The 17,526-nt window shown below is 55.8% G+C and overlaps 1 protein-coding gene across 9 annotated transcripts in view; it reads left to right on the top strand.

Moving 5' to 3' along the window:
* The first annotated feature begins 487 nt into the window (after window positions 1–487).
* PCSK6 (proprotein convertase subtilisin/kexin type 6) overlaps window positions 488–17,526 on the top strand; it is a 54,378-nt gene continuing 37,339 nt past the window's right edge. For 7 of the 9 annotated variants that reach the window (XR_004975190.1, XR_004975187.1, XR_004975189.1 and 4 more), the window contains exons 1-2: window positions 488–1,096; window positions 15,013–15,117. Coding sequence is in view for 5 of the 9 variants with exons in the window: in XM_036355800.1 (XP_036211693.1) it covers window positions 836–1,096; window positions 15,013–15,117 (366 nt within the window). In the remaining 4 variants the exon portion in view is untranslated. The remainder of the gene's footprint in view (window positions 1,097–15,012; window positions 15,118–17,526) is intronic. The other 2 variants (XM_036355798.1, XM_036355799.1) reach the window with 2 other exon arrangements.

Genomic DNA, 17,526 nt, shown 5'->3' with positions numbered 1-17,526 from the left:
GTGCCCCTACAACTAGGTCTCGTTTGGGGGGACGGTGCCATGATCCCGCCCTTTTTTTAATATCTAAATATTTTTATTGATTTCAGACAGGAAGGGAGAGGGAGAGAATCAATGGTGAGAGAGAACCATGGATCGGCTGCCTCCTGCGCGCCCCCTACTGGGGATCGAGCCCGCAACCCAGGCACGTGCCCTTCACCGGAATGGAACCGTGACCGCCTGGCTCACAGGTGGACGCTCAGCCACTGGGCCAGGCCGGCCGGGGCCCTGGTGACTCCCTTTCCCCCTGGAACCCCGACCCTGTGCCAGTCCACGGCCTCACGCAGGAAGGAGCCAGGCCACCTGTGCAGGAGGCCCAACCGGACCGGGCCAATGGGGACGCTAGAAGCCGCCCACCAGGTGGGAGGGCGCGGCCCGCCCCCAGCGCTCCGGGAACTGGACTCACCGGGGATGCGCCCTGGGCCCTCCCCGCCTCCCTCCCTCCCGCCTCCCAGGAGGTCACGCGGGGTCACGGCCGCCGCTCGCTCGGGCTGCCCGGCGTCCGTGCCTGCGTCCCGCGAACCCCCCAAAAAGTCTGCGAGAAGTTCCCGGCGAGGGGCGTCCCGGGTCCCGCGTGCGGACGGGCGCAGGGGCGCCACCGGGGCGCGCGGGCGGGAACGCGCCGCCTCCCCCTCCCCTCCCCTCCCCTCGCTCCCGCCCGCTGCGGCGGCGACGGCGGCAGCGGCGGCGGCGGCGGCGGCGCTTCCCCGGCGCGCGGAGCGGCTTTAAAAGGCGGCACCCCGCCCCCCCGGCGCACTCACCGCTCGGGCGCCCGCCGCGGAGCCTGCCTGCCGCTGCCATGCCTCCGCGCGCGCCGCCTGCGCCCGGGCCCCGCGCCGCCGCCGCCGCCGAGGACGCGGGGGACGCCGACCGGCCCGCGCCCCGGCCGCTGGCGCTGCGCCCCTGGAAGTGGCTGCTGCTGCTGGCGCTGCCCGCCGCCTGCTCCGCGCCGCCGCCGCCGCGCCCCGTCTACACCAACCACTGGGCAGTGCAAGTGCTGGGCGGCCCGGCGCAGGCGGACCGCGTGGCCCAGGCGCACGGCTACCTCAACTTGGGCCAGGTGAGTGCCGCGGGCCCGGCGCCCCAAACTTTCCTGGGCCCCTGGATGGACCCAGCTCGGCCCGCGCGCGCGGTGGTGGGGGCCCGGGCACCCGGCGGGGAGTCGCCCGGGAGCGCGGCGCACGGGAGGCGGGCGGGGGCCACCAGGTGGCGCGGCCCCGGGCGGGGTGACCCTGAGCGGACACCTGCCCGGGGCGGCCCGAGGCGGGGCGGTGGAGCGCAGCGTTCTGCCCGCGGGCGCTGTCCTCCGTGCCCACCGGGCTCTCCGGGCCTGAGACCCCCCCGCCCCCCGCTGCCCTCGACGGAGAACTGGACCCTGAGCGCGCGCCAGGGCGGCTGGGCGTTTGCTGGGTGACAGGCGCGTGGTGCGTGGCCGGGCTTCCCTGGGACCCCTGCGCCCTCTGTGGCCCCGGCTCCTGGAGGGGGACCCCCGGGTGCCTGTGCCTGGGAGTCGCTATGAGGGCGGCTGTCGGGACAGCTCGGGACCCAGTAGCCCCGGGGGTGGCCGGAGGCGCGCGGGAGCGGGTGGTGGTGGGAGATGCAGGGCGTGGGGTGGGGTCGTGTGCTCGGTTTCTAGGCTTCTGCAATGGCTCCGCAGACGGGCAGTGTGACCCTGGACAAGTCATTTCCCGAGCTTGTGTAGGGACAGGGCCAGGGCCAGGGACAGTGTGCACACAGTCAACAAGTTGTTGGACTGATCCGGGGTGACTGTCGCCAAGTGCCAGGCTGGGAATGAGCTGGCGGGGGAGCCAGCAGCCGTCCCGCGGCCCCGGCTGGCACTCAGGCTGGCACTTAGCAAGAGAGGCTAGCCGGTGTGGTTCAGTGGATAGAGCGTCGGCCTGCAGACGGAAGGGTCCCGGGTTCGAGTCTGGTCAAGGTGGCACATGCCTCGATTGCCTGCAGGAGGCAACCAATCATAGATGTTTCTATCTCTCTCTCTCCCGCTTCCTTCCTCTCTCTCTCTAAAAAAAAAAAAAATCAATAAGCCATATTAAAAAAAAAAATGCTGGCCCTAACCCTTTTGGCTCAGTTGGATAGAGCACCGGCCTGCGGACTGAAGGGTCCTGGGTTCGATTTATTTATTTGTTTTTAAAATATATTTTTATTGATTTCGGGGAGGAAGGGAGAGACAGAGAAATAGGAAACATCCATGATGAGAGAGAATCACTGATCAGCTGCCTCCTGCACGCCCCCTCCTGGGGATCCAGCGTGTCACCCGGCCATGTGTCCTGACCAGGAATCGGACCCTGACCTCCTGGTTCCCTAGGTCGGTGCTCAACCACTGAGCCACACGGCCGGGCCGGGCCTGTTACTCTTTATTGAAAACCAGCCTTTGTCCCCCTCCCCCCACCGGCAGGTCTTCGGTGGAAAAGGCCCTGGGCGGGCGTTGCGGCCTCTCCCTCCTCCTCGGTGAGAACTCTTTAAGAACCTCCCGTGCCTTCCCAACCCTGGAGGTTTTGTGACTCATAAACGTGACGACGGAGATATTCTTAGCTTTGATTTACGGGCGAGTCCACGAGGGAGCAGAGGCCAGGGATGGAAGCGGTTTCGCGTCCGCACAGTTAGCGTGTGTTACCCCCCGGCCGGCCGGCCAGCCCGGTCCCCGCTCATCGTCTGCGGCCACAGTCTCTGTCCGGTGTGAGCTCCCCTCCCTAAAGCCTTGCGGGGCCATTGGCGCTCCTGGTACCTGCCCCGACGCACAGCCCTGCCTGGGTGGTGGATCTGGGCACGCGGCCCTAAGTCCTGGCCTGGTTCTTTTTACGTTTCCTCTGTTCAGCTGATAACGTGATTCTGTTTGTTGTGACGTGGGGCAGAGGTCATTGAGACGGGCTTGGTTGCTCGCCTCCCTCCAATCCTGGAGGCCTGTGAGAGTCTGATCAAAGCTCTGAGCCTTCTCCGGTCAAAATTAGGCATCGCGCCCTGGCCGTTGTGGCTCAGTGGTTAGACCAGGGGTGGGCAAACTTTTTGACTCGAGGGCCACAATGGGTTCTTAAACTGGACCGGAGGCCGGGACAAAAGCATGGATGGAGTGTTTGTGTGAACTAATATAAATTCAAAGTAAACATCATTACATAAAAGGGTACGGTCTTTAATTTCAATAGTTTTATTCATTTCAAACGGGCCGGATCCGGCCCACGGGCCGTAGTTTGCCCAGGGCTGGGTTAGACACTGAAGGGTCACAGGTTCGATTCCCCGTCAGGGCACAGGCCCAGGTTGAGGGCTTGATCCCCAGTAGGGGGTGTGCAGGAGTCAGCTGATTCATGATTCTCTCTCATTATTGGTTCTTCTCTCTCTCTCTTTCTTCCTCTCTGAAATCAAAGAAAGAAAAATAGGCATCGTGCCTTGGCTGGTTTGGCTCAGTGGTTGGGGTGTCGGCTCACCCATCGAAGAGTCACAGGTTCGATTCCCGGTCAAGGGCACATACCTGGGTTGCAGGTTCGATCCCTACCCCCATCAGGATACGTGTGTGAGGCAACCAATCAATGTGTTTTTCTCACATGGATGTCTCTCTCTCCTCCCTCCCTCTCACTCTCTGAAAAGTCTCTAAAAAGCAACGGGGAAAAATATCCTCAGGGGATGATTAATTAAGAAAATATATGCGGTGCCAGGGACAAGACCAATTAGCCTCTTTCTGCGCCTCTATTTGTCATCCTACGAGAGATTGCCCATAACACACCAGGCCTTAAAAAAGAGGAAAGCTGAGGCTGGTTTGGCTCAGTGGATAGAGCGTCGGCCTGCAGACTGAAAGGTCCCAGGTTCGATTCCGGTCGGGGGCATGTGCCTTGGTTGTGGGCATATCCCCAGTGGGAGATGTGCAGAAGGCAGCTGATCGATGTTTCTGACTCTATCTCTCTCCCTTCCTCTCTGTAAAAAATCAATAAAATATATTAAAAAAAAAAGAGGAAAGAATCAAATGTCATTACGGACAGAGGACAGAACTAACTACACGGATCATGTGAAGGGAGGTGAGCGGTTGCTTGGTTAACAGTACCTTTAACCACAGCAACATCTGAGAAGATAAGACATTCAGGTGGGGGGAGGGGGGGCGTGTGCGGGAGGCAACAGGTTGATGTGTTTCTCTCACATCGATGTTTCTCTCTCTCTCTCTCTCCCCCAACCTCCTCCTTCCTCCTTCCCAATCTCTCTCTGAAAAAGCAATGGAAAAATATCCTCAGGTGAGGATTAACCAAAAAATAAAATAAAAAGTACACATGAGAAGGGGCGGCCAGGTCCCGGGGAGTTCCTGGGGCGGGTGTGGTTTAAGGCAGTAATGCGTTTTCACGCCTCTCTGATTGGCCAGCGTGGGAAAATGTTAGCGTCCAGTGCTGGCCAGGGCACAGAGCAGCGGGCACGCTCAGGTGCCACTGCTGAAAGTTCTTGGTGGCATCTCGACTTTTTTGTTGTTGTTGTTACTGTATTTTTTATTGATCTCAGAGAGAAGGGGAGAGGGAGAGAGAGAGAGAAACATCCATGATGAGAGAGAATCACGGATCGGCTGCCTCCTGCACGCCCCACACTGGGGATCGAGCCCGCCACCCGGGCATGTGCCCTGACCGGGAATCGAACCCGGGACCCTTCAGTCCTCAGGCTGGCGCTCTGTCCACTGAGCCACACCGGCTAGGGCGGCATCCGGACTTTGGAGAGGGTCAGCTGGCCGGCCACCGGGAGGTCGCGTCGGGTCAGCGAGTTCACATCCAGGAGTGACCTTCTTGCACAGGCGCCTGCGGAGATGGGTTTAGGAATGTCCAGGGGCGCTTTGCAGGTGGCGGGAGTCACAGTCTAACCCCCCATCTGTCGAGGAGGGGAAAAGTGGATCGCCCTGTGGAGTAGCTCAGGGCGATTGGGAAGGAATGAAGCAGATACCGATCTGCACAGATAACGCAGACACGGGGCAGACACGGGGCCAAGCGAAAGGCAGGGTGCAGGTGGAGGGCCTGTGCATGTGGATTTTAAAAAGAAACATGTCGATCCAGTCTGTTATTTACGAATGCTTGGACACGGAGGCAGTGGGGGAGAGGAACTGGGGAGAGAAATGTCAAGCTTCATCTGTAGTGGGGTGCTTTTTAAAAAAATTTATATTTTTATTGATTTCAGAGAGGAAGGGGGAGAGAGAGAGAGAGAGAGAAACATCAATGATGGGAGAGAATCATGGATCGGACCCCTCATACCTGGCTTGCAGGCTTGATCCCCAGCCCTGGTTGGGGCGCGTGTGGGAGGCAACCAATCGATGTGTCTCTCTCACATCAATGTTTCTCTCTCTCTCTATGTGTGTGTCTCTCCCTCTCCCTTCCACTCTCTTTTTTTCTTAAAAAAAAAAAAAAAAGAGATATTGCCCTGGCTGGTTCGGCTAAGTGGATAGAGCATCGGACTGTGAACTGAAGGGTCCTGGGTTCGACTCCAGCCAAGGGCACATGCCTGGGTTGCGGGCTCGATCCCCAGTGGGGGGCGTGCAGGAGGCGTGCAATGATTCCCTCTCATCATTGAGGTTTCTATCCCTATTTCCCTCTCCCTTCCTCTCTGAAATGATGAAAATACATTAAAAAAAAAAGAGAGAGAGATTCTCTCAGACCCAGTCCCCACAGCTGGTGGCTGAGTTTTGGAATGTTTAACCTGAGGGTGCCGGGTGGGGCCCGTACCTTCCCCTGCATTGAGCTAAGGTGTTGGTTCTGAGACTGGGCCTAGACACAGGCAGGCCGGATGCCAGGGGGCCTGGGAGATGTGAGAGCCTTAAAGGATTCTCAGCTTGCCTTCCGTAGTTTCCCCGAAATAGCTCCGGAGCGGGCCGTACCTGGCCCAGAATTGCAAGCGAGCCCGCCGCGTTCGTCCGTGTCAGCACAACAAAACTCGTCTGCCCACAGCGCGTCTTCCTAAGCTGAGGCCGAGCCCGGTGTTAAAATCCCGGACCGGAATCTTTTCCAACCAGAGTATCGGGGGGCTCGGGCGGGACAGGGGGAGGCCCAGCATAGCAGTCGCCTGGGACCTAGTTCCCTGGAATTGACTGACTGTGGATTTAAAAAAAAATATATATATATATATATATATTTTTTTTTTATTGATTTCAGACAGGAAGGGAGACGGGGGGAGAGAGAGAGAGAGAGAGAAACATCGATGATGAGAGAGAATCACGGATCGCCTGCTGGGCTTGCTGTTTGTATTCGCTTTGCTTTCGAAGACCCTGGACGTTAAATGCCTCCTCATACCGTGATTAGTCATTCTAATTCCTCTCTGAATCGCTCATGTGTATTCTTTGCCCATTTTTCCATCGGGTTATCTTTTATCTCCATAACTTGTGGGTGTCGTCTCTGTCTTACGCATATTAATCTCCTGGTGTAAGTGTATGGCAGATGTTTCTCGCGCCTGTCATTTTTTTGTTGTTGTTGTGCATCCTCGCCCAAAGACATTTTTCCATTCATTTTTAGAAAGACTGGAAGGGAGGGGAGAGACAGAGAGAGAGAGAGGAACATCGATGTGAGAGAGACACATCGATTGGTTGCTTCCTGCACGTGCCCGGACCAGGGCCAGGGATCAAGCCTGTAACCGAGGTACGTGCCCTAGACCGGATTCGAACCCGGGACCCTTCAGTCCGTAGGCTGACGCACTATCCACCGAGCCACGCCGGCCAGGGCTGGTCCCCCTCCGTGTGATTCGGAGACGACCAAGGCAGGGAACAACCTACAACTGACAAGAACCTAAGTCACTGTTGCAAAAGGGATGGAGGCGGAATCCAGAGGCCTTAGGCTAACGGAGGCGGCCGGGGCTGGTGTCACCTGGGAAGTTCCCAGAAGGCTTTTCGGCCGATGGCATTTGAGCCGCCCGGCCACAGGATTTTCCATAGTCGGAGGAATAAGAAGTGGGGAAATAATTGTTTCTTCCTCTTTTTAAAAATATATTTTTACTAGAGGCCCAGTGCGTGAAATTCATGCAAGGGGCTCAGCCCTGGCTTCGTCTGGAAAGTTGTCCGGAAGGACGTCCGGAAGGTCGCTTGGTTGTCTGGTCTAATTAGCATATTACGCTTTTATTATTATTATAGATTGATTTCAGAGAGAGGGAGATAAACATAAATGATGAGAATCATGCATCAGCTGCCTCCTGCACGCCCCACACTGGGGATCGAACCCGCAACCCGGGCCTGTGCCCTGACCGGGAATTGAACCCTGACCTCCTGGTTCCTAGGTTGACGCTCCACCACGGAGCCAGGCCGGCCGGGCTCCAGTTCCCATCTTGATTCGCTCTGACAAAGCACCCTGGCCGTGTTTCTGTTTTCCTGAGTCAGAAGCAGTGGCTACAGAGAACTACAGACACTCCTACCTTCCAGCCAGTTTTTTTTTGGTTTTTTTTGTCTTGCTCAAAGTTGCTTTTACTTTCCAGCAATGGGCTCCCGTCCTGAGTCAGGCATTTGTGGCGCTTTGTTCTTGGTCGGTGCGGATGGACGGCCCGCCAGCCCCGGCGCGTCCCCCCTGCCGGCAGCTGCCCGGCTTTCCTGGGGACACGGGGAGATCTTTCTCCCACCCCCACGCCCCGAGGCCGAGGGACTTTGTGGATTTGCTGCCACTGTTTCCCCCCCACTGCCCCATGGCGTCTGTTTTATCTACCCCATGTGGTCAGGATGCTTATGGGTGCATTAGACGGCGGGTCTCAAAGCAGGGCTGTTTTATTTGTTATTTATTTATGTTGTTTGCATTATTTTTCCTTTTTTTTTTGATTGATTTATTTCTTACATATTTTTATTGATTTCAGAGAGGAAGGGAGAGGGAGAGAGAGATAGAAACATCCATGATGAGAGAGAATCATTGATCAGCTGCCTCCTGCATGCCCCACACTGGGGATCGAGCCCACAACCCGGGCATGTGCCCTTGACCAGAATTGAGCCCGGGACCTTTCAGTCCGCAGGCCAAAGCTCTATCCACTGAGCCAATCCGGCTAGGGCAGGTTTTTTGGCATTTTTATAGAAGTGTATTCCAGCCCAAACTGACAGTTGCTGGGAAGCAAGATCTCAGATGCCGCAGGGTGTGTTTCTGCATGTACCGCGGGCACGGAAGTGATGCTCAGAGATCCTGAGGGGGCCTGGCTGGTGTTGCTCAATGGATTGAGCGTCGTCCAGTGGATTGGACCAGGAGGTCCCGAGTTCGATTCCTGGTCAGGGCACATGCAGGAGCCGGTGGTATGCCTTCCCCGGGAGGGGGCGGAGTCATGGTGCTTAGAGGCAAGAGTCCAGCCAACAAGTGTTTCATAATCAAATGTTGGGAGAACCCTGGCCGGCAGCTCAGTGGTTAGGGCGTCGCCCCTGGCACCTAAGTGTTGTGGGTTCGATTCCCCGTCAAGGGCACGCACCTGGGTTTCAGGTTCGATCCCCGGCTCCGGTCAGGGCACGTTCAGGAGGCAACCAATCGATGTGTCTCTCTCACATCGATGTTCCTCTTTCCCTCTCTCTCTCTCTCTCTCTCTCCTCCCGTTCTCCTTCCCTCCCTTCCACTCTCTCTAAAAATCAGTGGGAAAATATCCTTGGGTGAGGATTAACAGATGTCGGGAGAACAACAAGATTCTTAGGGTTGTGGGGTGGGGGCAGGGGAGACTTGGGAGAAACCTCCCGTTCCCCTCGGAGACATCGTACATTCGTGTCTAGAGATGAGGGTTCGAAGCCCAGGGGCCTATTGAACGGGGCCGGTGATGTCATCCAAGAAATCCCCGTGGAATCTGGCCTCGGGGGCCTCGGCGTTTACGAGGTGTGTTCCGGGGTCGGTCTGGCATCCCCGAGGATTAGTGTGGCTCCGGGACCCCATAACTTGCTGGTGCCCCAGGGGCAGAGGCACTGAGCCCCGGGGAGCAGCACGCCCATAAAGCTCATAAGCCGGCGGAGGCCGGCAGCTCCCGGGCCTGCCCGCCGCGGACGGAGGGGCCCCAGCAGGCACCCGGCCTGGCCAGTGTGGCTCAGTGGTTACGGTGTCGGCCTACCCACCAGAGTCCTGGGTTTGATTCCCGGTCAAGGGCACATATGTGGGTTGCAGGTTCCTTCCCCAGCCCCAGTGGGGGAGGCAACCAACTGATTGTTTATTTCACATGGATGTTTCCTTTTCTCTCCCTCTCTCTGTCTGTCTCTCTCCGCCGCCCTCCCTTCCGCTAACCCTGAAAATCAATCAGGTGAGGATTAACAACAACAACAAAAATAACTAAATAAATACACACACACACACACACACACACACACACACACCAGTGGCCTGCTGCACGGGAATTCATTAGAGGAAATATTTTCATATTGCTACGTGCCCTTTATAATAGAAGTGTCAGAGATGAAAGAAAATTAGTAAAATGTATTTGAAAACCTCCCTCCTGTCAGAGTCTGGGGTGTGCTGCGGGACCCAGAGTCAAGTCCCCGTCCACCTGCGCATGCCTCAGAATCGCACAAGATCCAGACCCGGCCACCCCATCCCTGTCAAGCCCCGCGGTGGGGTGGGGGGGGGGGGGGGCGCGGCCTCAGGCCCCCTGGCCCCGGCACAAGGGCGCAACAACCATTTGCATCTTAGCTCTTTATTATATAGGCTATTTATTGATTTCAGAGAGGAAGGGACAGGAAGAGAGAGACTCTTGGATCGCTGCCTCCTGCACGCCCCCCACACTGGGGATCAAGCTTGCAGCCTGGACGTGTGCCCTGAACGGGGGTCGAACCCGGGACCCTTCGTGCCGCAGGCTGACGCTCTACCCACGGAGCCACACTGGCCAGGGCCAGAATGGTGATTTCTGAAAGTAAGGCGTCCCTCCTAGGAGCCCCGCGCCTCCTGGTGAATTCAGGGCACGGACGAGAAGTGGGGGCAGGGGCCGGGGGGAAGAATGAGTGCATTATTCCTCGAAGCTGCCCTTATTTATAGATTCTCCTTGTTCTATTAACATGAACGCCCCAGGGACATGAAACTTGGAACACGTAACACATAATAGGAATGAAGGCACGTGAAGCTAAAACGGGGAACAGTGGCCCAGTGAGCCGGGAGCTTAGGGACCGAGAGGAGGGTGGGACATTTTCCTGAAAACGGTCGAGGGGGGGCCTGCTCTAGAGCAGCGGTTCTCAACCTGTGGGCCGCGGCCCCTTGGGGGGTCGAACGACCCTTTCACAGGGGTCGCCTAAGACCGTCGGAAAACACATAGATAATTACATGTTGTTTTTGTGATGAATCACTGCGCTTTCATGATGTTCCATGTGTAACCATGAAAATCCATCCTGCCTATCAGATCTTTACATGACGATTCATCACAGTAGCAACATGACAGTGATGAAGCAGCCACGAAGATAATTTTATGGCCGGGGGTCCCCACGACACGAGGAGCTGTCTGAAAGGGTCGTGGCGTGAGGAAGGTTGAGAACCACTGCTCTAGAGGGAGAGTCCGAGAAAATAAGGAGAAAAACATAAAATATTTAGTCATGAAAATGAGCAAGGGTTGCCCGGCTGGCATGGCTCAGTGGTGAGCGTCGACCTAGGAACCAGGAGGTCACGGTTTGATTCCCAGTCGGGGCACAGGCCCGGGTTGTGGGCTCCGTCCCCAGTAGGGGACGTGCAGGAGGCAGCTGGTCTGTGATTCTCTCTCATCATGGATGTTTCTCTCCCTCGCCCTTCTCTGAAATCAATCAATCAATCAATATATAAATATATATATATTAATTTTATTTTTTTAAAGGAGAAAGTGTTAAGATGACTCCAGGGAGAAGCAGAGGCAGAGATTATGGTAATTGCATTAGGCAAGCAAAAAAAAATAAAATGTCCTGGTTGTACAAGGAAGTCAAACCAATTAAGTGCTTAATGGGCTTTAAGGGGAGTTGGCAAAATGAAAACGTGCTAAGTGTGATAAAATATGTAAATAGGCATACATGGTGCCGGCTCTGTCCTGGCGGCCAGGGCTTCCTGCCTCGAAGACCAGGGGTTCCGGCTTCCTTAGATAGGACCCTGATCAGAGGAGACACCAAGTCCACAGCCCCTCCAAGGAGCAAAGCTGGATTCGCACGAAGGCGATGCAATGAATGAATTGATGAATGAGTGAGGATTTCCTAAAGTGAGGAATTTAAAAGCACACTCAGGAGGGAAAGCCACGGCCTGCCAGCCGGCCGGCGTGGCTCAGTGGTTGAGCATCGACCAGTGAACCAGGAGGTCACGGTTCGATTCCCGGTCAGGGCACAGGCCCGGGTTGCGGGCTCGATCTCCACCGGGGGCGTGCAGGAGGCAGCCGGTTTCGAGGCGCACGTGGCTGGGCGGGGACTTGACTCTGGGTCCTTCGGCGCGCCCCAGACTCTGACAGGAGGGGGAATATTCATATACATTTTAGTAATTTTCTTTCATCTCTGACACTTCTATTATGGAGAAAGGGCAAATAGCAATATTAAGATATTTCCTCTCATTAATCCCCCTTTTAATGTGCACGAATTTCGTGCACCGGGGCCACTAGTGTAAAAATTAAAAAAAAAACAGAAGGACGATCTCCAGGGCGAAGGTGGTGGAGTTTGCCACACGTGGGGCCTTTGTGGACGTGAAAGGTAGAGGGTGAGGCCGGGGATATAAGTCAGTTCCCTCCTCCGAAGCCAGCCCCCTCTGGCTTCGGGGAAGAGAAAATGAACTTGACTCTGTCGAAATGAAGGCCTTTTCAGGAACCCGCAGGAAGTCCAGCAGCTTAATTGCATGCTCCGGGGGGGATGGGGGGGGAGGACTACGTGTTGCAGAAGGCAAGTTTGGGAGACCGGGAAATTAGGCAAGCAACCTAACGAGGGTCGGCATTATAATTACCGCAGTGAGAGCGTGTTGCTCTGTGTCTGTGTGAGCGAAATGGGAAGCAGGGGTTTTAATTCCTTTCATTAAAAAAAAAAAAAATTTTTTTTTAATGCTTTAAAAAAAAAAAATTAACAACAAACTGCCCATTCTCTCTCTCTCTCTCTCTCTCCCTGGACCTCCTTAATTATAAATACCAGGTAGCCCCGCGCCGGCTAAATATAGGTTCCGTGGCCATCCACCGTGTGTTTATAACTTTCTCCGGGCGGAAGTCACCGGAGCAGGACGGAATTCATTTGGTGTGTCGGTTTTTATGGGCTAATTAGTCGTGTTTCTCTTAAGCAGCGCGCCCCCCCCTCCCCCCCCCCCCCGCGGGGATCCGTAACGTTATATAACTGAACTCCCGTCGCCTGCGACTTTGAGACAGACTCTTCCCCAAAAGCTGCAGAGGCCCCAAGCAGACAGGGCTCAGGACATCCGCGTCAGGCCCTGGCCGGGGAGCCCAGTGGGTTAGAGCATTGCGCCCCGATACGCCAAGGTTGCCGGTTCGATCCCCGGGCAGGGCACTTACAAGAATCAGCCAATGAATGAGTGGAACAACACGTCGATGTTTCTCTCTGTCTCTCTTTCCCTTCCCCTCTCTCTCTGTAAAATTATTAAATTAAAAAAAAATTTTTTTTAAAGAAAAAAGAGCCCGGCTGGTGTGGCTCAGTGGTTGAGCGTCGACCTAGGAGCCAGGAGGTCACAGTTTGATTCCTGATCAGGGCACATGCCTGGGTCGCGGGCTCGATCCCCAGTGGGCGGCGTGCAGGAGGCAGCCGATCCATGATTCTCTCTCATCATTGATGTTTCTCTCTCTCCCTCTCCCTACCTCTCTGAGATCTATAAAAAGAATAAAAATAAATAAAAGAATCTACCAATGAGTGCATGAATGGGTGGAACACCCTATCAATGTTTCTCTCTCACTCTCTCCCTTCCTCTCTCTCTCTCTCTTTCTCAAATTAATAAATAGAAATTTCTTTTTATTAAAAAGCAAAACAGAACAGCAACCACCACCAGCAGAACATCTGTTTGAGCCAAGGGCAGGCCGGGGAGCGAGACAGCGAATCGTCATCGCTGAGACCTTGAATTGGGACCTTTCCCGGCTGCTTATCGGCTGCTCCCCGGAGGCGGGCGGGCGGCTCTCACCCCGCTGGCCGGGGAGGGCGGCCGGGGTGGGACTCTGGTGTCCTGACCAAAGTATGTGCTTGGCCCCACGCCCCCTTTTCCTCCCCCCACCCCCCACCCCAGCTTGCTGACTGCAGAGCTCACAGAACTGCACCTGCGTCTGAGGTCACGTCCATTGGAGGCCCGAGCGGGCGGGCGGGGGGACTTTGGAACGATCGGATGTCATCTGGGGTGGGATCCGCCGCGCCTCAGCGCCTTTGCTGCCATCAAAGGGGATCAATACGTTAGGGCTCTCCCCCTCCGCTCCTCGGGGCCCCGGAAAAAAGTGCCGCGTCGTCTTTTTCCTTCCTTCAGGAAGAGGGGGAAGAAGTGGGGGGGGGGGAGGGCGGAGAGAAACACCGATGTGAGAGACGCACATCCATTGGTGGTTTCTATCTCTCCCTCTCACTTCCTCTCTGCCACCGACAAACACACCTCAACTGGTTGCCTCATGCACACACCCACCCAGACCCACCCTGACCGGGGCCAGGGATCGAACCTGCAACCCAGGTGCGTGCCCTTGACCGGGAATCGAACCCATGACCCTTCAGTGCCCAGGCCGGCGCTCTAACCACTGGGCAACACTGTTGTTTTTCACATGAACGACTGTAACCTCACTGTGCGCCCCGCTCTGTACGAAAGGGTGTGGAGTCCCCAAGGAGTAATCGCTCCCCCCCTCCCCCCGCCTCCCAGCCACCCTGCCGGCCAGGCTCCCTCCCTGATCCAGTCCCCCGACCTCACACCCGACCTGCATGGGCAGGGAGGACACATGAAGCTGGCTGTCCTCGTATTTGCAGGAAAAACACACACACAAAAAAAACCCCCAAAAAAACTGGCTCTTCCTGCCTTGGCGCCTGCCCCTTCCTTCTTTGGTGCCATAGCTGTTTTGTTTGTTAGTTTGTTTTGAATATATTTTTATTGATTTCAGAGAGGCAGGGAGAAGGGGAGAGAGAGAGAGGCATCCGTGATGAGAGAGAATCAGTGATGGGCCGCCTCCTGCACGCCCCCCACTGGGGATGGAGCCCGCAACCCGGGCTCGTGCCCTGACCGGGAATGGAACCAGCGACCTCCTGGCTCCTAGGTCGATGCTCAACCACTGAGCCACGCCACCCCGGCTCTTTCCAACAGCCAGTAAAGAGCAAGACAGAGGCCTTGGGAGAGCAGGGACCCGACGTGCAGGGGTCGTCTCGTCACACACAAGGGCAAGTGACTGCTCCCGGGAGGGCCGTCCGTCCGTCCGTCCGTCTGTCCCCCAGGCCACATGCTTTCCCCAGGCTTCCTCGGACCCCCGCCCCCTCAGAAAGGAGGGGACCCCCCCGGGGAGCGCGACGTGCTCAGCTGACCTCTGCCCAGTCCCCACGCCGGACCCGCGTGCTTTCCTTGGCTCCCGTGTCGCCCTGGAGCGGACGGAGCAACTGTTCGTTCTTAGAGATTCCCGCTCGCCCGGGGGGCGGGGAGCACGTGGTTTGTTTACGGAGGAGTGTTTTGGTGTAGACCTGGCGTGACACTCACTCAGCTGCTTCGGGGACGCGTGACCCTGAATGGACACCCTGTCCACGTCTCCAAGCGCAGGGGTGCAGGTCCAAGGCGGTGCTGCCTCTGGGAGCAGGCGGACCTTCTTAGAGAGGGGACCAGAAGGCTTGTGTGGGCTGCAGGGTTTTGTGTGGCTTTTTCAGAGATGTTTTTATGGATTTCGGAGAGAGGGAGGGAGAGGGGGAGAGAGAGAGAGAAGCATCCACGATGAGAGAGAATCCTGGATCGGCTGCCTCCTGCACGCCCCCTACTGGGGATGGAGCCCACAACCCGGGCATGTGCCCTTGACCGGGAATGGAACCGTGACCTCCTGGTTCATAGGTCGACGCTCAACCACGGAGCCACGCCGGCCGGCCGGGTGGGATGCAGGGTTTTGGAAACCGTTTGCAGGACTGTATTCACGACTGACGTCCTGTTTCTTGTCTTGCAGATCGGAAACCTGGAAAACTACTACCACTTTTATCACAGCAAGACCTTCAAGAGGTCGACCTTCAGTAGCAGAGGCCCTCACACCTTCCTCCGAATGGACCCCCAGGTACAGCCTGCTCCCTGGGCAGGGTGGGTGCCTAGGGTGTTGCTGGCTGTTTTGTTTTTTAAAATATATTTTTATTGATTTCAGAGAGGAAGGAAGAGGGGGAGAGAGAGACAGAAACATCAATGATGAGAGAGAATCATGCCCAGATTGCGGGCTCCATCCCCAGTGTGGGGCGTGCAGGAAGCAGCCGGTCAAGGATTCTTGCTCAACATTGATCTTTCTCTCTCTCTCCCTCTCTGAAATTTTTTTAAAAACCTATCTAATAAAAGAGCAATATGCAAATTAACCGTCACTCCATGAAAAAATTTGGCGGCACCCATAGCAGCCAGGGCAGGACGCTGGTGGCGTCACCCGGCAATGTGAGCCCAGCAGGCAAGCGCGCCTGCAGGCAGCACCCAGCAGGGCCTGCTTGGCCATCCCCGTGATGTGGAGCAGGCAGGCCCCGCAGAGAGCACAGAACCACGGGGAGCGGGCCCAAGCCGTCAGTAGGACATCCCCTGAGGGATCCCGAATTGGAGGGGGTGCAGGTCAGGCTGAGGGACCAGCCCCCCCACCCCGTGCATGGATTTCGTGCACCGGGCCTCTAGTATTAAAATAAAAGTAAAGTACTATCTTCAGTTTGAGTGTGCGGGCAACATATTGCCAATTGTGTCCTCGAAGGAGGGAGATGAGAGTAAGAAAAGATTTCCTAGGCAAAGGCCCTGGCATTTAGGTTTTCTCCTATAAACATCCCTTTTCTACAGGACTTCTTTTTTTTTTTTAATTGGTTTCAGAGAGGAAGGAAGGGAGATGGAGAGAGAGAGAGAAACATCAGTGATGAGAAAGAATCATGGATCGGCTGCCTCCTGCAGGCCCCGTAGTGGGGATCGAGCCCGCTACCCAGGTATGTGCCCCGATCGGAATGGAACCGTGACCTCCAGGTTCCTAGGTCGATGCTCAACCACTGAGCCACACCAGCCGGGCTACAGGACTTCTGAGTAGACTCTTGGCAGGGCCGCTATCGGAGCATCCTTGCAGCCAATAAAGAGGAAAGAGAGAAGGGAGTGGCCGGGCGTTCCACCGCTGCCCGTTGCGTCTGGCGGCTCTCGCTCAGCGTTCGGCCCCGGAGAGCGTGATGGACAGCAGGGCCGGGCAGCCTCTGCGGAAACCGCTCAGTTCCCGTGCAGACCCAGCCCCTTTGCTGTCGGTCCGACTCATCGCCACTCCTCCTCCTCGTTCTGATTAAATTCAGGCTGTTCCCCCCAAAGTGTGTACGCATTCTCACGGCTGAGAGCTCAGTTTGGAAAATGAAACGTTCTTGTTGTTATTTTTCCGTTTGATTTTTAGAGAGAGTGGAAAAGAGGGGGGGAGAGAGAGAGAGAGAGAGAGAGAGAGAGGGAAACATCGATGTGAGAGAGACACACCGATGGGTTGCCTCCGGTAGGTTCCCCCGACCGGGGCCGGGGATCGAGCCTGCAAACCGAGGTACCTGCCCTTGACTGGAATCGAACCCAGGACCCTTCAGTCTGCAGGTCGATGCTCCAACCGCTGAGCCACACAGGCCAGGGCAGCCAGGCCTTTTTTGCTGTGTTGTTAATAGGATTATGAAAAGGCAAAGACGGTTTAAGATTATCGAGGGGCTTGGGAACGCCAAGTCTCCAGCGTGTGGGGCTGACCGAACTGGAAATGAATGTTACGGAGCTGAGGGTAAAGGTCGGTCGAACCAACGCAGGCAGCATTTCATTTTAATGAGCTCCAGTCCCCATTGTATGTATCAAGTGCCTCGGAAAGGGATGGAATTTACAGCGCACCCCCCGCCTCCCAGAAGGACTGATAGCGCGTCCTTTTGTCAAAACAAGAGGAGGAGGAAGAGTTCAGACAGCTTTCGTCACCGGTTCTCCTTACATTCTTAATTCCTCTCCCTTTTTTTTTTTTTTTTTTTTTTTTACCAAAATGGTAAATCACAAAATTAAATTTAAAAGGCCTTGCCCTGCCCTAGCCGGTTTGGCTCAGTGGATAGAGCATTGGCCATCAGACTGAAGGGTTTGTGATTCCCGGTCAAGGGCACATGCCCGGGTTGCTGGCTCCATCCCCACTCGGGGGCGGGCAGGGGGCAGCCGATCAATGATTCTCTTTCATCATTGATGTTTCTCTCTCTCCCTCTCCCTTCCTCTCTGGGAATAAAAATATATTTCAATAAAAATGTGTTTTTAAAAATAAAATAAATAAAAGGCCAGTTTGCTTGAAGTACTTTCTTTTTTTTTTCAATTCACTTTTAAAGAGAGGAAGAGAGAGGGAGAGAGAGATAGAAACATAAATGATGAGAGGGAATCATGGATCGGCTGCCTCCTGCACGCCCCACACTGGGGATCGAGCCCACAACCCGGGCCTGTGCCCTGACCGGGAATCCAGCTGTGACCTCCTGGTTCC

The sequence above is a fragment of the Myotis myotis genome, unplaced genomic scaffold, assembly GCF_014108235.1.
Source record: "Myotis myotis isolate mMyoMyo1 unplaced genomic scaffold, mMyoMyo1.p scaffold_m19_p_23, whole genome shotgun sequence".
NCBI lineage: Eukaryota > Metazoa > Chordata > Mammalia > Chiroptera > Vespertilionidae > Myotis > Myotis myotis.
The sequence above is the reverse complement of the archived record's forward strand: the minus strand, read 5'-3'. Positions and strand labels throughout refer to the sequence as shown.